Raw genomic sequence first — 19,706 nt, 5'->3', positions numbered from 1 at the left:
TGCTGGGTGATGTTGGTCACAGCAGCTGTGTGAAGAGGCCCGTCACTGTCAGGGCTACAGAAAGGGCACCGGCACCGGGTGCAAGTACGGGCTCTGCAGCTGGATGCCGGGGCTTACACCCAACCCGTAAATCTCCTCGTTTTGTTATCCTGGGAAAACTACTTGATCTCTCTAATCCACAGTTTCCTAATCTATAAAATAGTCTTAAGAATAGTACCTACACATCATAAGGTTTTTAAGTGAGGATGAAATGAAAAGGTGGGTACGACTAAGCATACAGTAAGTACTCAATAAATGCTGGCCATTATTGTTATTACAGTTGCTCATCAATGAACCATCACATCTGTTTGTCCTGTTTAATATTTATCCCAGTGTCCCAGCTCGGATACACAGCATGGTACTGTCACATCACTTAAAGCTGCATATACTTAATGAGTGAGGCATTCGGCTTTCATTCATTCCCCATCTACCTGCCATGTGGACTGTTCAACAATCAGAGCTACTGCTAGGCTGGGGGACTCTGTATTTCAGGGTCCTGCATCTGGTGGTCGTGTGCAGGCTTCTCATTTTCAGCATGGGCTTTAGACTCCTAGCAGTGAGGCTGCTTTGGGGCCCAAAGCGGTTCTCCACACAAATATGCTGATTGATGGATTGAAGACGGACAATATGAAGACTCTGCAATGTCCAAGAAACGTGTTATTCTTTGCCACTTATCTTAGAAAACGGATGGCTGGCATTTGTCTCTTTCTTATTATATTTGCATTTATTCTAGCTCCCCCCATCCCTGCTCGAAGACAGTAATTAGTATTTGGTATTTCATCAGTGTAAGGTAGCTAGTAAAACATATAAATCTGGAATGAATTGGAAAGTTTTAAACACTGACATGTAATTAAAAGTTCCATGATCCTCAGGCTAAGAGATGGGGCTACACCATGGTAGCACTTTGCATAACAATGCATTTATAGTACAGGAGGCAGAGTTCTGAAGCATATAAATGTCAGAAATCACAATGGAAAACCGGCTCTCCAGGACCATTTGCATTAATTACTTCTGGGCCAGCTCCCATAGCTCTTCGAGGCTGACAAGCAGAGTGGGCAAAAATACCAGGCGTGTAACCTCTGAGATGCAATGCGTGCGTACACTCTTTAAGTGAGAGCTAGGGTTTTGCGCCTTACCTTGGAGGGACCACCACACAATAAAAGGTTTCACATCAGCCTGCAGGGGGCCTAACAGCAAGGAGGGTCACGGCATTTTATAAATTCTCTCTGGTACAGTGAGCGCGTCCCCCAGTGCTTTCCAAAATATTATCCATGCCGCTGTTTCCATGGAAGAATTTGAAAGGCAAAGCAGAGAAAGGGAAATGTATCCTGTCCCTTACTTGGATCCTCCTGTGGCATTTCATGATAATTGTTAAACAGCCCTCTAGGCCACTAAACTGGCAATAGAGGATGAGGGTATCAGAGCTTTAAACTCAAGTGTCCACACACACACACACAAAATCAAACTGTCCCAACGAACTGCTTAAAGGGCAATGTTTGTGTAATGATTAAGGCCAGGGTGGACTCCCCAGGAAAATCAGACACTGATGAAGAAGCTGTAAATTTTCTGTACATTTTTTTCACGCTGTCTGTCTTTTTACCACTTCACAGCTTGCAAGTTTCTCCATAAAAGGGACGGAAGGGGAAAGGAGGGTGTTTATTTTAAAATTAATAAGGAGTCTAGTTTTTAGCAGTCCTAGCCCAAGATTTTAAGGGGAGGGAAGCTTGGGAACCTCTAAGATTTACGAAGAGGGAATCCATGTGTTCACCTGCACGAAATGCCGTTCCCCACCATTGGTGCCTGGCAACTTCGACTGACCCGTTAGGTCTCTGCCTGCGCAGTTTTTGTGCACTACAGTAGGTCTGTATGATACGCCTCCACTGTGCACTCAAGCATAACTGTAATTAAATAATTACGTGTGTAAGTACAAGTTTTATGTTCATCTCTCCTGTTACACCATGGGCTCTGTAGCAACAGAGACTGTTTCTGTCTCATTCATCATGATTTCCCAAAGCATCCAGCACGGAGCTCAACTCAAAGAAGGTGCCCTGTAACGTCCGTGGAATGAACGGATGGCCGTCACTCCCTGGGGTGACTGAGCTGGACCCTGGGGTCACAGCGTGTGACTCACAGCGCCTCCTGGCCGCTGCGAGGAACCTCCCCACTGCTGGCCAGAAAGAACAGCAAACAGACCTTCCAGGACACCCACGAATGCCACCCTCTGAACGATGAAACGGACAGTCACTCCATCCATCATCCCGCCATATTTTCCTGTCTCTATGACCTCATGCAAAGGAATGGGTCTCAAATGTATGGATTTTTCTCCCACAAAAGTTCTTTCTAACACTTCTACTCTCCTCTATCCCCAACCCATTGCAGGTTCCCCTTTGGCTTCACAATGACAAATGAGCTAAAGTTGGGCTAGCCACGGGGACCCAGCCTCAGGGAGAACACAGCCAACACCAAGTGATAACACCATCTGCACGGAAAAGCCCAGCACAGCCTAACTGCTTTGAACTTGCCTCCTTCAGGTCCCACTCCCGGGTCAACGCGGGCTTCCACATTGTGAGGTGCCGTGATCCCCTCACTGTCAGAGAAATGATAGGTTCTTAGAGCTGTTTATGTTAGAAGAGCATGTGCTACGGCAAGGAGAACCTCTCAAACCATCCAGACCCAGGATTCCAGTGGCACAGTGATCCCTTTACCTGTCCTGTCCTTTCCTAGAGCAGAACATTTTATTTCAGCAAGCTCTTACTCAATCTCTTCATTGAAGATGTGCCCGGAGAGGGGAGATGATGCTTGGCCAAACTGAAGAGAGGCAGGGGAGAACGTGCGAGAGCAGCTGTTTCCGGAAGCCTGCACCTTAAAGTGCTCGGGAAACACATTCTGATGGTGTTGACAAGCTACTTGTCTTTTTAAATTATAGTATGCCCAGAAATACCTAAACATGTGGAATTTAATGCAGAAATAATAATCCCCTGTTCAAGAAGTAAAATTAAGTTTTATGATACAAGTGGAGTTTCTGTAGCCCATAAAATAACAGCCTCATTATTTCCAGAGAATATTTTCCTTAGGGCGAGAGGAACCCAAACAATAAGACATCAGCTGTTCATCTTCTGTATAACCATGGGAAATCCTTCTACAGCTTAGTCTGAATAAAGGAATTTTATTTTCTGCTATACATCATGTCAACATGACAGTACCAGAAGGCATACTGACCTAGAAGTAGTCTATCACCAGATCAATACTTCAACTGAAAATATTTTCCCTTTTGCTACAACAACTGAAAACCAGTTGGAAAAGTCAATCGGTAAAGCCTGATTATTTGTGTCAAATTATACGGATCAAAACCCTGGTGAAATTTTGTATTTGACATACGAACAACAGAACAATTTTTCATGACAATTCAGAGAAAAAGAGTCACCAAAAGACCAAGGTTACGTTTCTAGAATTCTTCCCTTTACACAGCCACAGAGAGGATGTTCAGTACTTTTTTTTTAACCATTAGCACTAAATCCACAGCAGTTTCCTTTGTCGTCACACTGATGTCAAGAAGGCAATGGGGCTTCCCTGGTGGCGCAGTGGTTGAGAGTCCGCCTGCCGATGCGGGGGACGCGGGTTCATGCCCTGGTCCGGGAAGATCCCACATGCCGCGGAGCGGCTGGGCCCGTGAGCCACGGCCACTGAGAGTGGCCGTCCGGAGCCTGTGCTCCGCAACGGGAGAGGCCACAACAGTGAGAGGCCCGCGTACCACAAAAAAAAAAAAGAAGGCAATGAAAAGAAAAATAATAACAAATAAATAAATAAAGGGAATTCCCTGGCAGTCCAGTAGTTAGGACTCCGCGCTTCCACTGCAGGGGGCATGGGTTCAATCCCTGGTCGGTCGGGGAACTAAAATCCCACAAGCCGAGGGGTGTGGCCAAATAAATAAATAAATAAGAAGGCAATGATCATTATTAACTTACAGGAAGATGATATTATAGGAGTGGATCATGCTTAGCACAGTGCATTAGTTCTCAATCTGTGTCTGGAAACCTGGGGAAAGAGGGGCATGGACAGAATACAGAATTATTATAGGGGTTCTGGGCGCTATATGTGCAGTAACTAGCATTGTCCCAGAAAGAGGATTCAACCTCTAAGCTGTATTTTTCAATGATAGTTATTTCAATAAAATGTAATTAACTGGCCTCCATCTGTGTAGGAATCTGTAAGTGGCACAGCACAAAGGTTAGGTATATACCTTTTAAAGTCAGACAGATCTAGGTTGATTTCACGTTCTGCTGCATAGAAGCTGTATGACCGTGGGTGGGAGGGGGGTTTACTTTATTTCTCTAAACCCCAGTTTCCCCTAGAGCTAAATCAGGTAGAATATAGAAATCCCCAAGCATACTGCATGGTACACAGAGAATGCTCAGTAAACATACTTTTGAAAAGAAGAAAAGAAAAAAGGAAAAGACCTGAACAAAATAGTTTTGTTATTTATATTCCTGATATCTAAAACATTTAAGCATCCTTCCAATTACCCAACATAGAATATTACACTTAAGACAAATGAATATTGACTTATTTGCCATCATAAACTGAACTAAGACAACTCTTACTTTAGAGGGACAGCTGAAAACACATGCCAATCATTTCCTTCTAAGGGTCCTCTAAACTCTCGATTATAGAGTTAAATTTCATAAAGGATGTACTCCTAGATTATACTTTAGCTCCAGTAAAATATCTCTCCAAACAACTCATTTAATATTGTCTCCTTGATTTAGTTGATTTATGGCTATAAGAAATTGCTACAGTCAAAATATGTCTGCGTTATTTGTCAAGCCGTATTTCAGTGTGACTCCATATTTCTGCCTTTAGGAATCCATCATAAAAACACCTTGCATTGCTCAAGCCCTGCCCATTCCCAGGAAGGGCTTGTTTTCCTGACTGGCCTTTGGCCAGCTCCTGGGAGCTGAGCTTCTGGCATGTTCTGACTGAGGAAAGCGTTCTGCCTACCTGAGGTCTTGGGTCACATGGTACCAGTTTGCCTAGACAGTCCAGCAGGTGCTATATGCCAATGTAACTGACCCATAATAAAAACCCTGGACAACCAGACTCAGGTGATGTGCTGTTGCATATCGTTGCTCAAGGAATTAAGCACACCTGTATGACTCCACTGGGAGGGGACCCTTGGGACCTGGTGTCTGGTTTTCTCTGAACTTCGCCCCGTGAGCTTTCTTCCTTTGACTTTTTACTCTGGATTCTTCCACTTTCACAAACTGTAATGATGAATTTAACAACTTCTGAGTCCTGTGAGCACTTCTAGGGAAATCATCAAGCCTGAAGGTAGTCTGGACAACCCCAGCAAAATATGTTTTTGCAAAATAAGCTTATTGCAATTCCTTGCTTTGTGGTAATGAAACACTGAAAACAACCTAAATGCTGAACAAGGGATAAAGAGTCCTACAAATTGGGGTAAATCAATATGAAGTTCTTACGACAGGACTAAAAGTTAAATTTTCACATGTTTATCGTGACATTGGAAAATGCTTAGGATATAATGTTAAGTGAAAAAGCAAGATACAGAAGTATCTATAAAGCATCAGCTCAATTATGGGGAAAAAATCCATACCTGTTTAGAAAAAAGAGTGAAAGGAAATATGCCAATATATATTATTGGTAGCTGTTCATGGACTGAGATTATGAGATATTTTATTGTTTCATTTTTTTCTATATTCTTCATGCATTTTTCTGGGAGCAAATTATTATCCCATTTTTTACTGAGTTGTTTTTATGTATTTCATTGTAAAAACTGAAACATTTGGAAAAATTCTAACTATAGAAGGAATACAAAACTTAAAAATGCAAGTTCTTTTTCCTAATCACAATTTTTCTCCAATTGGACACCACACTGATAATAGCTATTAACTATTTAAATGATACTTTCCACCTTTTTTCTATAAATATACAAAAAGGTATACGTTAAAAAAAGATTTATTTTCATTTCGGGTTTTGAAAAAATGAGATCATGTTCTGTAGCTTTTCTTGCTTTAACAATATATTATGGACAGTTTCTGAATAATTCATATCGATCTAGCTCAATCTTTTCAATAACTAAATAAGCGTCTATTGAATGGATACATATTGTAACCTATTTAAATATGTCCATATTGATGGATATTTAGATTGTTTCTAATTGTTTAGTATTATAATCAGTGTTGCAGAGAATGTTCCTATACATATATCATTGCTGCTTGAGCAAGTGTTTTTGTAAAAGAGAGTCCCAGATGTAGAAATACTGGATTACACGGTAAAGATAGTTACATTTTCATAGATATTAACAAACTGACCCCCAAAAGACTGTCCCAATTTACATTCCCACTAATGCTATAAGAGTGTTTTTTTGCCATGTTCTTACCAACACCGGCATGTAATAAACCTTTTTATTTTTTCTAATCCAATATGAAAAAGATGGTATCTTATTAAAAAAAACTGAACGTATTTAGTCATTAGTGAATTCGAACATCTCTTCATGTTTATGGCCACTGACCTCTTTGTACTTCTATTGTATAAGTCACCCATTCATATATTTTACCTACTTTTCAAATGAAATTGTACTTTTTCTATTGATTTTCATAATAACACTTTGTTGAAGCATTTTCATTCAGTTTACCATCCTTCTTACCTCTAGGATGTCCTTTATTGCAGACAATTTAAAATTTGTATGTAGGTAAATCTATCATTTTTTAAAGGTTTCCAGGTTTCACATCATGTTTAGAAAGGCCTTCCCTATTCCAAAATTTTAAAATATTATCCAATTATTTTCCTATCAGAAAAGATATGTTTAAACTATACAATTAAAATTGTCCATTATGTTGTTCAATATGATTTTTTTTAAATTCACAGAGTTAAAATTTTACACATTTGTGCTTAAAAAATAAGTTTCTCTCTTCTGATAAAGTGGCACACTCTTTTTTTTTTTCCCCTGATTGTGTTTCTTCTTTTGCCCTTGCAGTCAGGAAGCTCTGAGCCCAGTTTTATCAGGCTCTTCTCTTTTTTATTATTTGGATTTTTATCCTTGTATCTCTGTTATTCTGTGCCCTTTACTACATGCTGCCTTGTATCTTTTCTGAAATCAGAAAGTGAAAACATAACGCATAAATCAGAAAATGATTAAACATAATAAACAGAAAGTGATTCAATAATTTTAAAAGCCTATTATATTTAATTTAAACGTCTTCAGGTCATTTGTTTCTTAATCCATCTTACTATGAATTCCTGGTCTGCTAGAATTAACTGGCAGCCAGCTGATCGGATTATAGCTCTCTTGCTCTCACTCTAATTATCAGTGTACAAATCTGTTTACCTTATTTTGAGCCCCTCAAGGTTAAGGACTGTTCTAATTATTCTTGAATCCAAGTCACCTGGAATCACCAAGGGAAAGAAGCAAAGCATCACAGTTTAGAAATGTTTCCAACAGCATGCCCTTAAAACAAGGGTTGGTGTTACCTAAGTAATTAAAATAACCCAAACACCTCACAGTCCCAGGAAATACAATTATTTGGAATTTAACTGTAATCTGCACGCCTGCCTTCTGCTTTTTAATTAGCTTGATGACAGAACAAGGTGATGTGAAAGCTGATTTGGTAGTAGGAACTAGATTTTATTTAAATGAAAAATTCATAGCAGTGGAACAAATGCAAACCTAAAATTCGGTAATAAAATATATCTTTTAATCACAATTTTATACTTGTTGTTAAATTAGGTGTTAGAGTGGGATGCAAGTTAGAAGAGAACATCCTGAAATCTCTCAAGGGAGCCTTCTGCTTCATTTTCCCAATCCGTGCCTTCCCCTGATGACTGCATGTCACAGGGGTCACAGCCATAGTCTACACGGCGGCTGGCCTGGGGTCCTCCGTCTAGTAAAGGGTGGTGCTTAATCCTCGTTCTAAAACACCCTTGGGGCATCCTTGGCAGTCCAATGCCTTCCAATGCAGGGGGTGCAGGTTCAATCCCCGGTCGGAGGGCTAAGATCCCACATGTCTCACGGCCAAAAAACCAAAACATAGAAAACAGAAGCAATATTGTAACAAATTCAATAAAGGCTTTAAAAATGGTCCACATCCAAAAAATAAATCTTAAAAAAAACAAACACCCTAGCACCTCCTCCTTATGTCAATAATGGGAAAATATCTAAGAAGCTTTATGTCTTTGGAAAAATCGAACACAGAGCCTTAGGGCGTCATTGAAATAGGCTTCCGAGCAGACCTTGACTAAGGCTCGGGAGCTCAGTCCACTGCCTGTCTCACCCAGTCCTCCAGAGTCTGGGGCTACCCCCTCTGCCCCCCACTCCCACCCCTGCGGACCCTGGAGAAGGAGGCTGCAAGTAACAGAGCAAGGCTGGCAGAGCTCACAGTTACAGAGAGGAAAAACTGGGGGAGAGAGAGAAGGGAAAGAGAGACGTGACTGGGGGCAGCTGCCAGCTGCTTCTACCGGACGAGGCCTGTGGAATTTGCCATCAGAGCCTAAGAAGCTGACCTCGGGGCAGCTGCATAAGGGATGTGAAACAGGTGGGAGTCTCCGAGCATCTGCTGGAGCCTGTTCTAGGACACGGGGAAAGGCAGGACTCTCACTTGTCCTCAGGAACTGGTCTATTGCTTCATTATGTAACAACCTGCCCAAGTCACAAGTACTTTCTGAGCACTCGGTGTGGAAACTGGTAACATCATGGTGACCCTTTCTCTGCTGGGAACATCCCTTACCCCCCATGAACGCACAATCCCTCCTCACACAGTATCATTCCTTCCCCTCTCTTCCTTCTGGTTAAACACCTACTTTTCATGGCATCACCAACCGAATTCTAACCAAGATGTCTCAAGGAGAGCCTGGCCTGAGGCAAGGAATCCTGTGTACCATTTCTGTTTACCACCATCCCCAGTTCACACATGTGAAATCTAATGGTAATGGGGGACCACAGATGGAATTCTTATACTCCACAGCGGGATACTTATATTATTGTGGAAAAAGCACAGGACACATACACAACCTATGTGATTTCCTGACGCCACCACATGACTTGGGGCAAGTCCTTTCACCTCTGAATCTTGATTTCCCATCTGCAAACTAATACTTTCCTTGTCCACCACTCTAGGTTTTTGTGAGGACCAAATCACATTTAGCACATTAAAGTGTTTTATAAAGTAATACAAAGTGGAAGAGAATTCTTGTTATCAAGATCACATGGCTTTCCAAAATCCGCTACAGAGCAGAAGTATTTGAAAAAATAATGAAATTTTTATGGTCTTAAACACTGTTGCTGCCTTGCCCTCTATTCTTCGCACCTGAAATACCTTATTTCCATTTAGCTCTACCTCCACTAAAACAGCTAAAACAGCCACTCTCTCTGCACAGTTTTCAATGGAACACTTTAAACATGTACTGAAGCAGAGAGACTAGTCTAGTTAACTATGTACTCTATCACCCAACTTCAACAACAAGCAATACCCATGTTTCATCTTCTGTAACATGTTGACTCCACGTGCCACCATCCTGGGTTATTCTGAAGCAAATCCCAGAAAGCGTATCACTTCATATTTGTGCGTTTCTAAAAGACGGCTTTTTAAGAAAACATACCCACAGGGAGGGATAAATGAGGAGTTCGGGATTAGCATACACACACTACTATATATAAAACAGACAACCAACAAGGACGTACTGTATAGCACAGGGAACTCTACTCAGTATTTTGTAATAACCTCTAAAGGAAAAGAATCTGAAAAAGAATAGAATATATGTATATGTACAAATGAATCACTTTGCTGTACACCTGAAATTAACACAACATTGTAAAGCAACTATACTTCGATTAAACAGAAACAAAAACATAACCACAAATACTACCATCATACTCAGAATAGCAATAATAGTTTCTTAATGTCATCTAAGAGCCAATGTTGGTTCACATTTCCTCAGTTATCTTTAAAAAAAATTTTTTTTGGTGTGTTTGTTTGAATTAGGATACAAAACAAGATCCGTACTTTGCAACTGGATGATAAGTCTAAGTTTTTTATAATCTACAGGTTCCCCCTCTATATCCTTTGTCCCCCTCCCAGAATGTTTGTTTATCTGCCTTTTTTTTTTGCAATTTTTGTTGTTATTTCTACTGTTGAGTAAGTTGGATGGTTTGTTTTATAGAGTTTTTCAGTCTGGTTGGTTGATTTTATTCCCATGGTGTTATTTAATATGCTTCTTTGTCCTTTCTACTTCTAGTAAATTAGTAAATCTAAAGGCTAGGGCGGATTCATTTTTCCCCCGAGACTAACTCACATGTAATGTTGTAGATCAGTATTAGTTCGTAACGTCTGGTTTTCCCTTTCCATTGATGATCATTGCCTTTACCTACTGATTCACTAAAGCTTTGAAAAGATGATATTCTATCATACCTTATTTATTAACTAGAATGCTTTTAAACACTAAAAGAGAACTTTCCCCTCACCAACTATTTGGTTATCATGAGATACAGACTGAATAGGAGAAGTGGCTTAAATATTTTATTCTTTTCTTTCTTTACCAAATTTCAAAAAACGTTTCTTAGCATCAACCAAAGTGACTAGTTTTTATCTTATTTTGTATCATTATGACCTCATGGATACACATATATTTTGATTTGATGAATATTATTCTACTGCAATTATGAATCTTATTGATATTCAATCTCTTCCTTCCTTCCTTCCTTCCTTCCTCTCCCTCCCTCCCTCCCTCTCCCCTCCCTCCCTCCCTCCCTCTCCCTCTCCCCTCCCTCCCTCCCTCCCTCCCTCTCTCTCTTTCTTTCTTCCAGTAGGAGCTTATTCAGTCTGACTCTTGAGTTGATAGAATCCTAGTAGTCTTTGAATTCCTCTTGGCTGTCTGTTCTGGGGTCTACAGTTCCTGCCCTAGACCTGGAACCAGCCATTTCTTCAAAGACCCTTATCTCCTGTTAATGCAAAATGTATTGAGAGATCAGTCTGGGCACTGGGGGTACGCTATGCTATTGGTCTAGTCACTGTTTATAACTTTTCAGTGGACAGAGCTGGCAATACTTTTTTTTTTTTTGCGGTACACGGGCCTCTCACTGTTGTGGCCTCTCCCGTTGCGGAGTACAGGCTCCGGATGCGCAGGCCCAGTGGCCATGGCTCAGGGGCCCAGCCGCTCCGCGGCATGTGGGATCTTCCCGGACCGGGGCCCGAACCCGTGTCCCCTGCATCGGCAGGCAGACTCCCAACCACTGCGCCACCAGGGAAGCCCGGCAATACTGTTTAATGATAAATTTCAGATAAGTTCATACTTTATCCCATAATGCCCATATCCTATTTTTCCCATAATACACACATTCAGAATAACAGCAGATTTGGAATCGCCATAGCCACGCTACCACCAATAATGTAATTACTAAAAACAGTTTAAGATTTTTTTTTGCAATTCTTTTTGAACATAGAGTACATGCTATTAGGGTGGAACAACCAAATTACTCTTTTAAAGTCACTTGGAATAAGTCTTCTTATTCCATGGATGTATGACAATCCATTCAGCTGGTCCCCTGTGGAGGGACAGCTGAGTCGTTTCAGTATTTTGCCATTTCAAATAGCACTGCAATGAATCACTTAGTGCATTCTGCTTTTGCCAGTCTACCTTTGGGAAAGATTTCTGGAGGTGGGACTGCTAAGTCAAAGAAAAAATGCACATGTGATTTTATTATTAGATATTGCCCATTTCCTTTCATAGGGGTTGAGCTATTTTATATTCCAGCCAGTACACGTACGAGAATGCCTCTTTTCCTGCAGATTCACGACAGTGTATGTTTTCAAACATCTGGATGTTTGCCCATCTCACAGGTAAGATACTATAGTCTATTGTAGCTTTACTTTATGTTTTTCTTATTATGAGCGATGCTGATTCTCTTTTCATATGGCTAGGAGCTATGTGCAGTTCTTTTTCTAAGAACTGTCTGTTCAAATTCCTAGTCCATTTTTCTGTACCAGTGGTTTCACAAGTGTGATCTCTAGACCAGCAGGATATGCAGCGCCACCTGGGAATCATTAGAAACGCAAATTCTCAGGCCCCACCTCAGACCTACTAATGAGATGCTAGGATGAGGCCCAGTAATCAGTGTTTTAACAACCACTTCAGGTGATTCTGATGCACTAAAATTTGACAAACACTGGTCTATAGGATTGATTCAACAACTGTATTTTAACTCAGTGCAGGCTTGACTAGTTATTTTCTATTTAAACCAAGGCCAAACCGTTAAACTGGAACCAAGAGTCAAAGGCCGTGTGACATTCATTCATTGATTCGTTGATGTATCCAACCATTAACAAATAGATGCTAAGTAGCCACTGCGTGTCAGTCACTGGGGACACTGCAGCAGCGGGGATACTGTGCTCAATAAAATGGACAAGTCACTGTCCCCAGGAGCTTCTCCTCCACTGAGGAAGAGCAAAACCAAACAAGTCAATTTAAGTCTTACCAAAGGGGATTACAAGGTGGTACTCCATTGAAGGGCAAGTGGTCAGGGAAATGCAAATTTAAAATAACACTTCCACCAAATGGACGAAAAATTTTTAAAATGCTATCTATTCTTAGCAGGGATATGGGTGGAAAGGTGAAGCACGGCAGCCTCTTTGAAAAGGAATCTAATCATATCTATTAATGCATCAAACACAGCCATCCCACTGCTGGGGACCAATCCTGTAGAAAGAATGCCACCAAGGACACGTACTGCAGCAGTGTTTACAGCAGCAAACACCAGTTACAAAGTGAATGTCCACCAGCGGGGGAATGGTTCAATAGATCATGGTATATCCACGCCAGGCAGCCATTGAAAAATGAGCCATACACTGACTTGAGGGCAGCTCTATGACATACTTTGAGTAAGGAAAGTAACATGTAGAAAACTGGGTACAATCCAATCTTACTTTTAGGAACTCACGCAAGCCCATCTGCGTGTGTACGTATATGCACTGGTACATGAGTACAAGAGCACAGAAGAATAACCTGGAGCAATGAATAGCCACAGGGGTGAGCCATCTACCGTGGATTCAGGCTCAACATCCAAGCTTCCTTCCTCTTAGTGTGTCTTCCTACGGCGCAGAAGATGGAAAGCTAAGCCACATGCCGCGTGCTTGGACATCCCGCGGGCAAACGTGTACGCTTGCGATCTGGGAGGAGAAGGCGGGGCGGGGGCCGCACCGGGCTGCTGACCAGCACCTTCGTTTGTCACACCTTTGCGTCAGCTGAATTCCCTGTGTCCCTCACTAGCTTCCTGGTTGTGGAGGCGCAGGGCTCCGGGCACTGGCTTTGCGGGTGTGGATAGAGCAGGCACGGTGTGAGCTCGGGAGCAAGGCTTTGTGCGGTAGCCGCTGATCCTTGCATCCCAGCATGGGTGGTGCGGGCCTGGGACCAGCAGGGGGATGGAGCCCCTGAATCCCTGTAGAGGCAGCAGCTGCCCCCAGGGATCAGGGACCCACTCCCGGGGGCAGAGTCTGCAGCTCACTCCTACTGGCCTTCCAGTGATTTCATCAGCGCCTGCTTCCTTGAACCAAATTTGCCTAAAACAGCTTGATCCTTTTTTCTTTGCAATGAAAACTGTGTGGTCTGATGGGCTACCAGTCACAGAGAGGAGTGAGAGGGAGTTGTGAGAATTTAAACATAGGAATATATGAAAGTGCCTTGAAAATTGTGGTAGTGTTATTATTATTAATTTTAAATGCCATCTGAAACTCATCTGTCATCCCATCTAGACAACTGATTTACCCAAGGACTTTCAAAAGACTTTAATGCAGAAGAGGCTCTCCACTGCGGAGCTTCTCCACAGCGCAAGTCTTACCCGCCGGTGTGGTCGTGGATTTTGGCGCTGGAAGCAAACTCCTGCGAGGTGTTGTCACACTGGAGGATGCTGGAGGGGCCACCCGGGCAGCCCCTTTGGGTGTGTCTTTGGAAGGCAGAGCTGCCTTCAGAGCCGGCTGGTCTTCAGTCCCAAAGGCTGAACCTGTGGAAGCATACAAGTTCATGAAAAATGGATGGACCCCCTTGCCGTGTGCCACTGTCGACCATCCTACCGCTGCCACCTGCTTTAGAACCTGACCCGACTCCTAGTGAGTGGCCCTGAAAAGCATTTCTCTGGGACCAGATGTGGAAAAGAGCTCCCTTTAGCCACCGCAGGGGAGTCTGTCATCCAAATCCCCATGCCAGGGGCTCCACCAAAGCCACGAGCAGCCTCACTTCTCTGAAGATTTTACACGTGTGCTCACGCACACACAATCTGCTTGTGTGGATGTGGAGCTGCAGACACACACGGTAAGCATTTATTTTGTGACTCACAGGGGATGAGCAACAGTGAGAAACAGTGTGAGTGACCCAGGGGAGACGAGAGTAAGAACGCACATGTGCACCACTGGTCCAGGAAGTGTATTCGGCGCTCCCTGAAACCCAGCTGATTCTACCTTGAGAAGAAGAGGCTTGGGATGAAGGTAGACGGGTGAGAATATGGAGACAGAGAATCCCTTTGAAACTCATGAAGCTTTTTGTCTGAAAAGCTGAGGCCTCATCAAACTAAGAGGACCTTGCATTAGAGTCCAGTTTACTGCGAAGGCAGATATTTATTCATCATTTCGGTTTCCTATTCAACACAGAACAGGCTCTGCGTCTATAGGACAGCTTGTTTACGATGGACTGCTCTGAAGATAGGGCATCCTGGGATTTGTGTCAGATTTAAATGCCCGGAATGGCCGTGGTCTAATATTTTCCTCTATATCTTTTCAAACCTATTATGGTTTATACATTTGTAATCTCTTAAAGACAATGACACCACCATCTATTCCTATTAAAGGATAAATCTTCTAAATGTACCTCTGGGTACAGCTGCAAGGACTAATCTACTAAATTAAACAGAGTCTGACTATACTGAGATTACCGCTTGTTGGGGATAAAACTATCCAGTTAGGAACGTGACCATCTACTGTGGAAAACAGGCAATGACAGGTGGAAGAAGTATACAGAATTTTAGTGAAAGATTAAATTGTTTTGTTTTCATCATTTTAAAAGGGTAGTCATAACATTCTATTTAGACAGGGCCTGCATCAAAATGATAACATTATTAAGTGGCTTTAGTGTTAAAATACTCAGGAGTTTTATTCAACCCCTTAGAGTAAGAGATGGCTGCTCTCCTCCCTCTGAAAGTCTGTTTAAAATGGGTAAGATCTGTTTGGTTTCTAAAGAATAGTGTATTTAGGAAGGAAAACTAAAGAACGTGTGATTTCCTAACAGAGAACCTATGCCCTATAGTTCTTTGAAGGTCCCGTGCAAGGTTTTAAATAGTTTTAAATAGGGCTAGGAGAATGCATTTGCTCCACACAAACAGAATAAAAATGATGAAACTCCGCTGAAAGGATGTGCACTGTATCCTGAATTTCAGATTAAAAAGCAAGCACAGGACAGGCATATGCAGAAAAATGAAACGACCGCTATCTCACACAGTGCACAGAAATCAACTCAAAGCGGATTAGAGACTTGAATGTAAGACCTGAAACCATAAAACTCCTAGAAGAAAACATAGGCAGTACACTCTTTGACATTGGTCTTAGCAATATCTTTCTAGATGTGTCTCCTCAGGCAAAGGAAGCAAAAGCAAACATAAACAAAAACTATATATAGAAAACTATATATAGTTTTTTATATATAGAAAAAAAACTATATATAGTTTTCTATATATAGAAAACTAAGAAGCTTCTGTATAGCAAAGGAAACCATCAACAAAATCAGGGGACAACCTGGCAAATGGGAGGAGATATTTGCAAATAATGTATCTGATAATGGGTTAACATCCAAAATATATAAAGAACTCACACAACTTAACAACAACCCAAACCATATTAAAGAAAGGGCAGAGGAGCTGAATTTTTCCAAATAAGACATACAGATGGCCAACAGGCACATGAAAAGATGTCCAACATCACTAATTAGGGAAATGCAAATTAAAACCACGAGACATCACCTCACAACTGTCAGAATGGCTGTTATCAATAAGACAAGAGGTAACAAGTGTTGGGGAGAAAGTGGAGAAAAGGGGGCCGTCAGGCACCGTTGGTGGGAGTGGAAATCGAGGCAGCTACTATGGAAGATAGTATGGAGGTTCCTCAAAAAATTAATGATAGAACTACCATTTGATCCAGCAACTCCACTTCTGGGTATTTGTCCGAAGAAAACAAAAACACTAATCCAAAAAGATAACCTGCACCCCATGTTCACTGCAGCACTATTCACAGTAACCAAGATATGGAAACAACCTAAAAGCCCATCAGTGGATGAATGGACAAAGAAGATGTGCTACACAAACACATACCTACACACACACCACGTAATACTACCCGGCCATAAAAAGATAAACTCTTGCCATTTGAGACAACATGGATATACCTCAAGGGGATTACGCTAAGTGAAATAAGTCAGACGAAGAAAAATACTGTATGATTTCACTCTTATGTGAAATTATAAAAAGCAAATACCCCCCAAGCCAAAATAAATGAAAAAACTAAACCAACCAAACAAACACATAGATACAGAGAACGGCGGTTCCCATAGGAGAGGGCTCCGGGTTGGGGGCTGGCGGCAGGAGGGCGAAATGGGTAAAAAGGATCAGCTGTATGGTGATGGATGGAAACGAAAATTTTGGTGGTGAGCACGTTGTAGGGCATACAGAGGCAGAAATATAATGGTGCACACAGGAAACCTATGTGTTATACATCAATGTTACCTCAACAGAAAAATAAAGTAAGCACGTGTCTGATCGAAACCTCATCAAGAAAAGGGACACCGGGCACCTGCAGAACAGTGAGTCTTAGCTTCTGAATCACAGCACAGGCTCACCAGTCCCATCCTAGGACTCAGAGAATCTCTGGGGGTTGTAGGACATTTTGAGGGGGGATGGCAATGGCTCGGCCACTAGAAATATTTCTCATGGAATTATCTAATGTTCAGCCTCTGCTGACACACTGCCAGAATCATCTATTCACTGCAATGTGTAGTGGAAGTTGAACGGAACATAAAATCTTCCACACAGAGCCTTCTATTTAACTATTAAAGTTTCTTAAGAAGGGGAATATTTTGTAGCATTTGTGGAGTTCAAATGCCCTTTCATCAAATGCTCTTGTGCCTGGCATTATTCTCTTACGTGAAATTTATAATTCAGTGAACATGTCAATTTGGAGATCCGGCTGCTCTCCAGGCTGGGAAGTAATTCATCTGTTTGAAGAAGGAAGCATCAAGGAAGCTCTGTACTCCCCTCTGAGAGAGGTCTTGAATACCGAAAAGTAAAACAAAACAAAATAATACAATACAATAAAATAAAACTGAACCCTGCTCTTGTCCCTTATTGTGGGAGACAGCTCAGCAGTGAACAGTACCCCTCACTGAAAACCAGCTTAAGTCAGCCAGTACTTAAAGACACATGATTCAGTAAATGACAAGTACTCTGAATTTGGAAACGGCTGCTGAATTCTGTAACTGCTCGGAGACTTCACAACAATGCAGACGACATCAAACCACGGCATGGTAAGAGGAGAAAACAACCGGAAATACACCGTGCCTGTGTGAGCCGGAAAGATGCTCTGGAGGATACAGCTAGTGAGAGTGGTCCACGCATCTGATCAGTCATCCCATTCCCAACCAGCCAGAACCTACTGTGTCCCGAGCCATCCACATGATAAATGGTGCAGACTTGGGGGAAAGACAACCAGGCCTCCTCTCCCTCCCACCTCCTTGCTCCTCGTTTCTTCATCTGTAAGTGACGATAACGATAATTGACTCCACAGAGCTGCTGTGAGAATTAAAAGAGCTAATGCAAGTGGATTTTTAAAAAGGTGACGCAAGAGTTAGTCAAAAAAAAAAAAAAAACCAAACGTTTAGAGCGGTGTCCGGTGCATGGTATGCTCTTATGTGTTAGCTATGAACACTTACAGGCTAGCAACACAGCAAATGAGCTTTTCATAGGAACCTGGAAAGTATTCAAGGATTAATATCAGATGTCACATCATCATCACCAAAGTATGAAGGGATTCCTCTGCTCATAATAACCAAAGGACTACAGCGTCCTGCTTCACTGCCGGATAGGGGCCACCTTTTGTAGATATCCAAATCATCATATCATTGACTTGCTATTTGGAAAGTAAGATCTCCTTCATTAGAGCGTGAGAATTTGCAAGGCCTATATTCTGCACGGTTATAGAATTCAGCTGGGTCCATTTCTATACATAAACCTGATCTCTCTACCTTTTTCTCTTCAAACTGTCAGGACAACGATGCTTGTTCAGCACCAAATCCTAGGAGAAAACCAGCTTCTTATTCTTCCTCCAGGGACAGCTCCTACAGTTCATTCCCCACATGCCTGAACACCCTGAGCTGATCAATTGAGTCTTTCAAATTTTCACTGGCGGTCCAGTGGTTAGGACTGGTATGCAAGTGGTTGGCGCTTTCACTGCCATGGCCCCGGGTTCAATCCCTGGTCGGGGAACTAAGATCCTGAAAGCCGTGTGGTGCAGAAGAAGAAAAAAACTTCATGAAGTCATGAATTTCAGACCATATTCAAAAACTAATTAAAGGGCTTCCCTGGTGGTGCAGTGATTGAGAGTCCGCCTGCCGATGCAGGGGACACGGTTCGTGCCCCGATCTGGGAAGATCCCACATGCCGCGGAGTGGCTGAGCCCGTGAGCCATGGCCGCTGAGCCTGCGCGTCCGGAGCCTGTGCTCCGCAACGGGAGAGGCCACAGCAGTGAGAGGCCCGCGTACCGCCAAAAAAAAAAAAAAAAAAAAAAAAAAACTAATTAAAAATGAATCAAAGACATAAATGGAAGGGCTAAAATTATAAAACTCTTAGAAGAAAACTGAGATTATGCTTTCTCAGATATGACACCTAAAGCACAAGTAACTAAAGAGAAAAACAGATAAATCAGACTTCATCAAAATAAAAACATTTGTCCTTCAGAGGGCACTATTAATAAAGTGCAAAGACAACTGACAGAATAGAAGAAAATATTTACAAATCATATATCTGATAAGGGTCTAGTATCCAGAATACATAAAGAATTTTATAGCTCAACAATAAAAAGACAAGTAACCCAATTAAAAATGAACACAGGATTTGAATAGACCTTTCTCCAAAGAGAGATATTGATACAAATGGCCAATAAGCACATGAAAAGATGCCAACGTCACTAGTCACTAGGGAAATGCAAATCAAAGCCATTAAATACCACTTTCAACCCAGTAGAATGGGTATAATTAAAACACAGACAATAAGAAGTGTTGGTAGAGATGTGGAAAAATTGGAATCTTCATACATTGCTGGCGGGATTGTAATACAGAGTAGTCTCTTTGGAAAACAGTTTGACAGTTCCTCAAAATGTTAAACACAGAGCTACCATATGACCTAGCGGTACTACTCTTGGGTATATGCCCAAGAGACTTGAAATCATATGTCCACACAAAGTCTTGTACACAAATATTCATAGCAGCATTATGCATAATAATTTAAAAGGGAGAACCGCCCAAATGTCCATCAAGAGATGAATGGTACATAAATGTGGTTTACTCATACAACAGAATATTACTCAGCCATAACAAGGAATGAATTACTGATAGAAGCCACAACATAG

General features: G+C 41.9%; 1 protein-coding gene across 5 annotated transcripts in view; it reads right to left on the bottom strand.

The window, feature by feature from the left end:
• Positions 1 to 19,706, bottom strand: part of MTUS2 (microtubule associated scaffold protein 2) — a 491,802-nt gene that overhangs the window by 144,604 nt on the left and 327,492 nt on the right. For all 5 annotated transcript variants that reach the window (XR_013824765.1, XM_079902571.1, XM_079902570.1 and 2 more), the window contains one exon: positions 13,886 to 14,047. Coding sequence is in view for 3 of the 5 variants with exons in the window: in XM_079902571.1 (XP_079758697.1) it covers positions 13,886 to 14,047 (162 nt within the window). In the remaining 2 variants the exon portion in view is untranslated. The remainder of the gene's footprint in view (positions 1 to 13,885; positions 14,048 to 19,706) is intronic.

The sequence above is a fragment of the Stenella coeruleoalba genome, assembly GCF_951394435.1.
Source record: "Stenella coeruleoalba genome assembly, chromosome: 18".
Taxonomy (NCBI): domain Eukaryota; kingdom Metazoa; phylum Chordata; class Mammalia; order Artiodactyla; family Delphinidae; genus Stenella; species Stenella coeruleoalba.
This window is presented reverse-complemented; position numbering and strand designations above follow the sequence as displayed.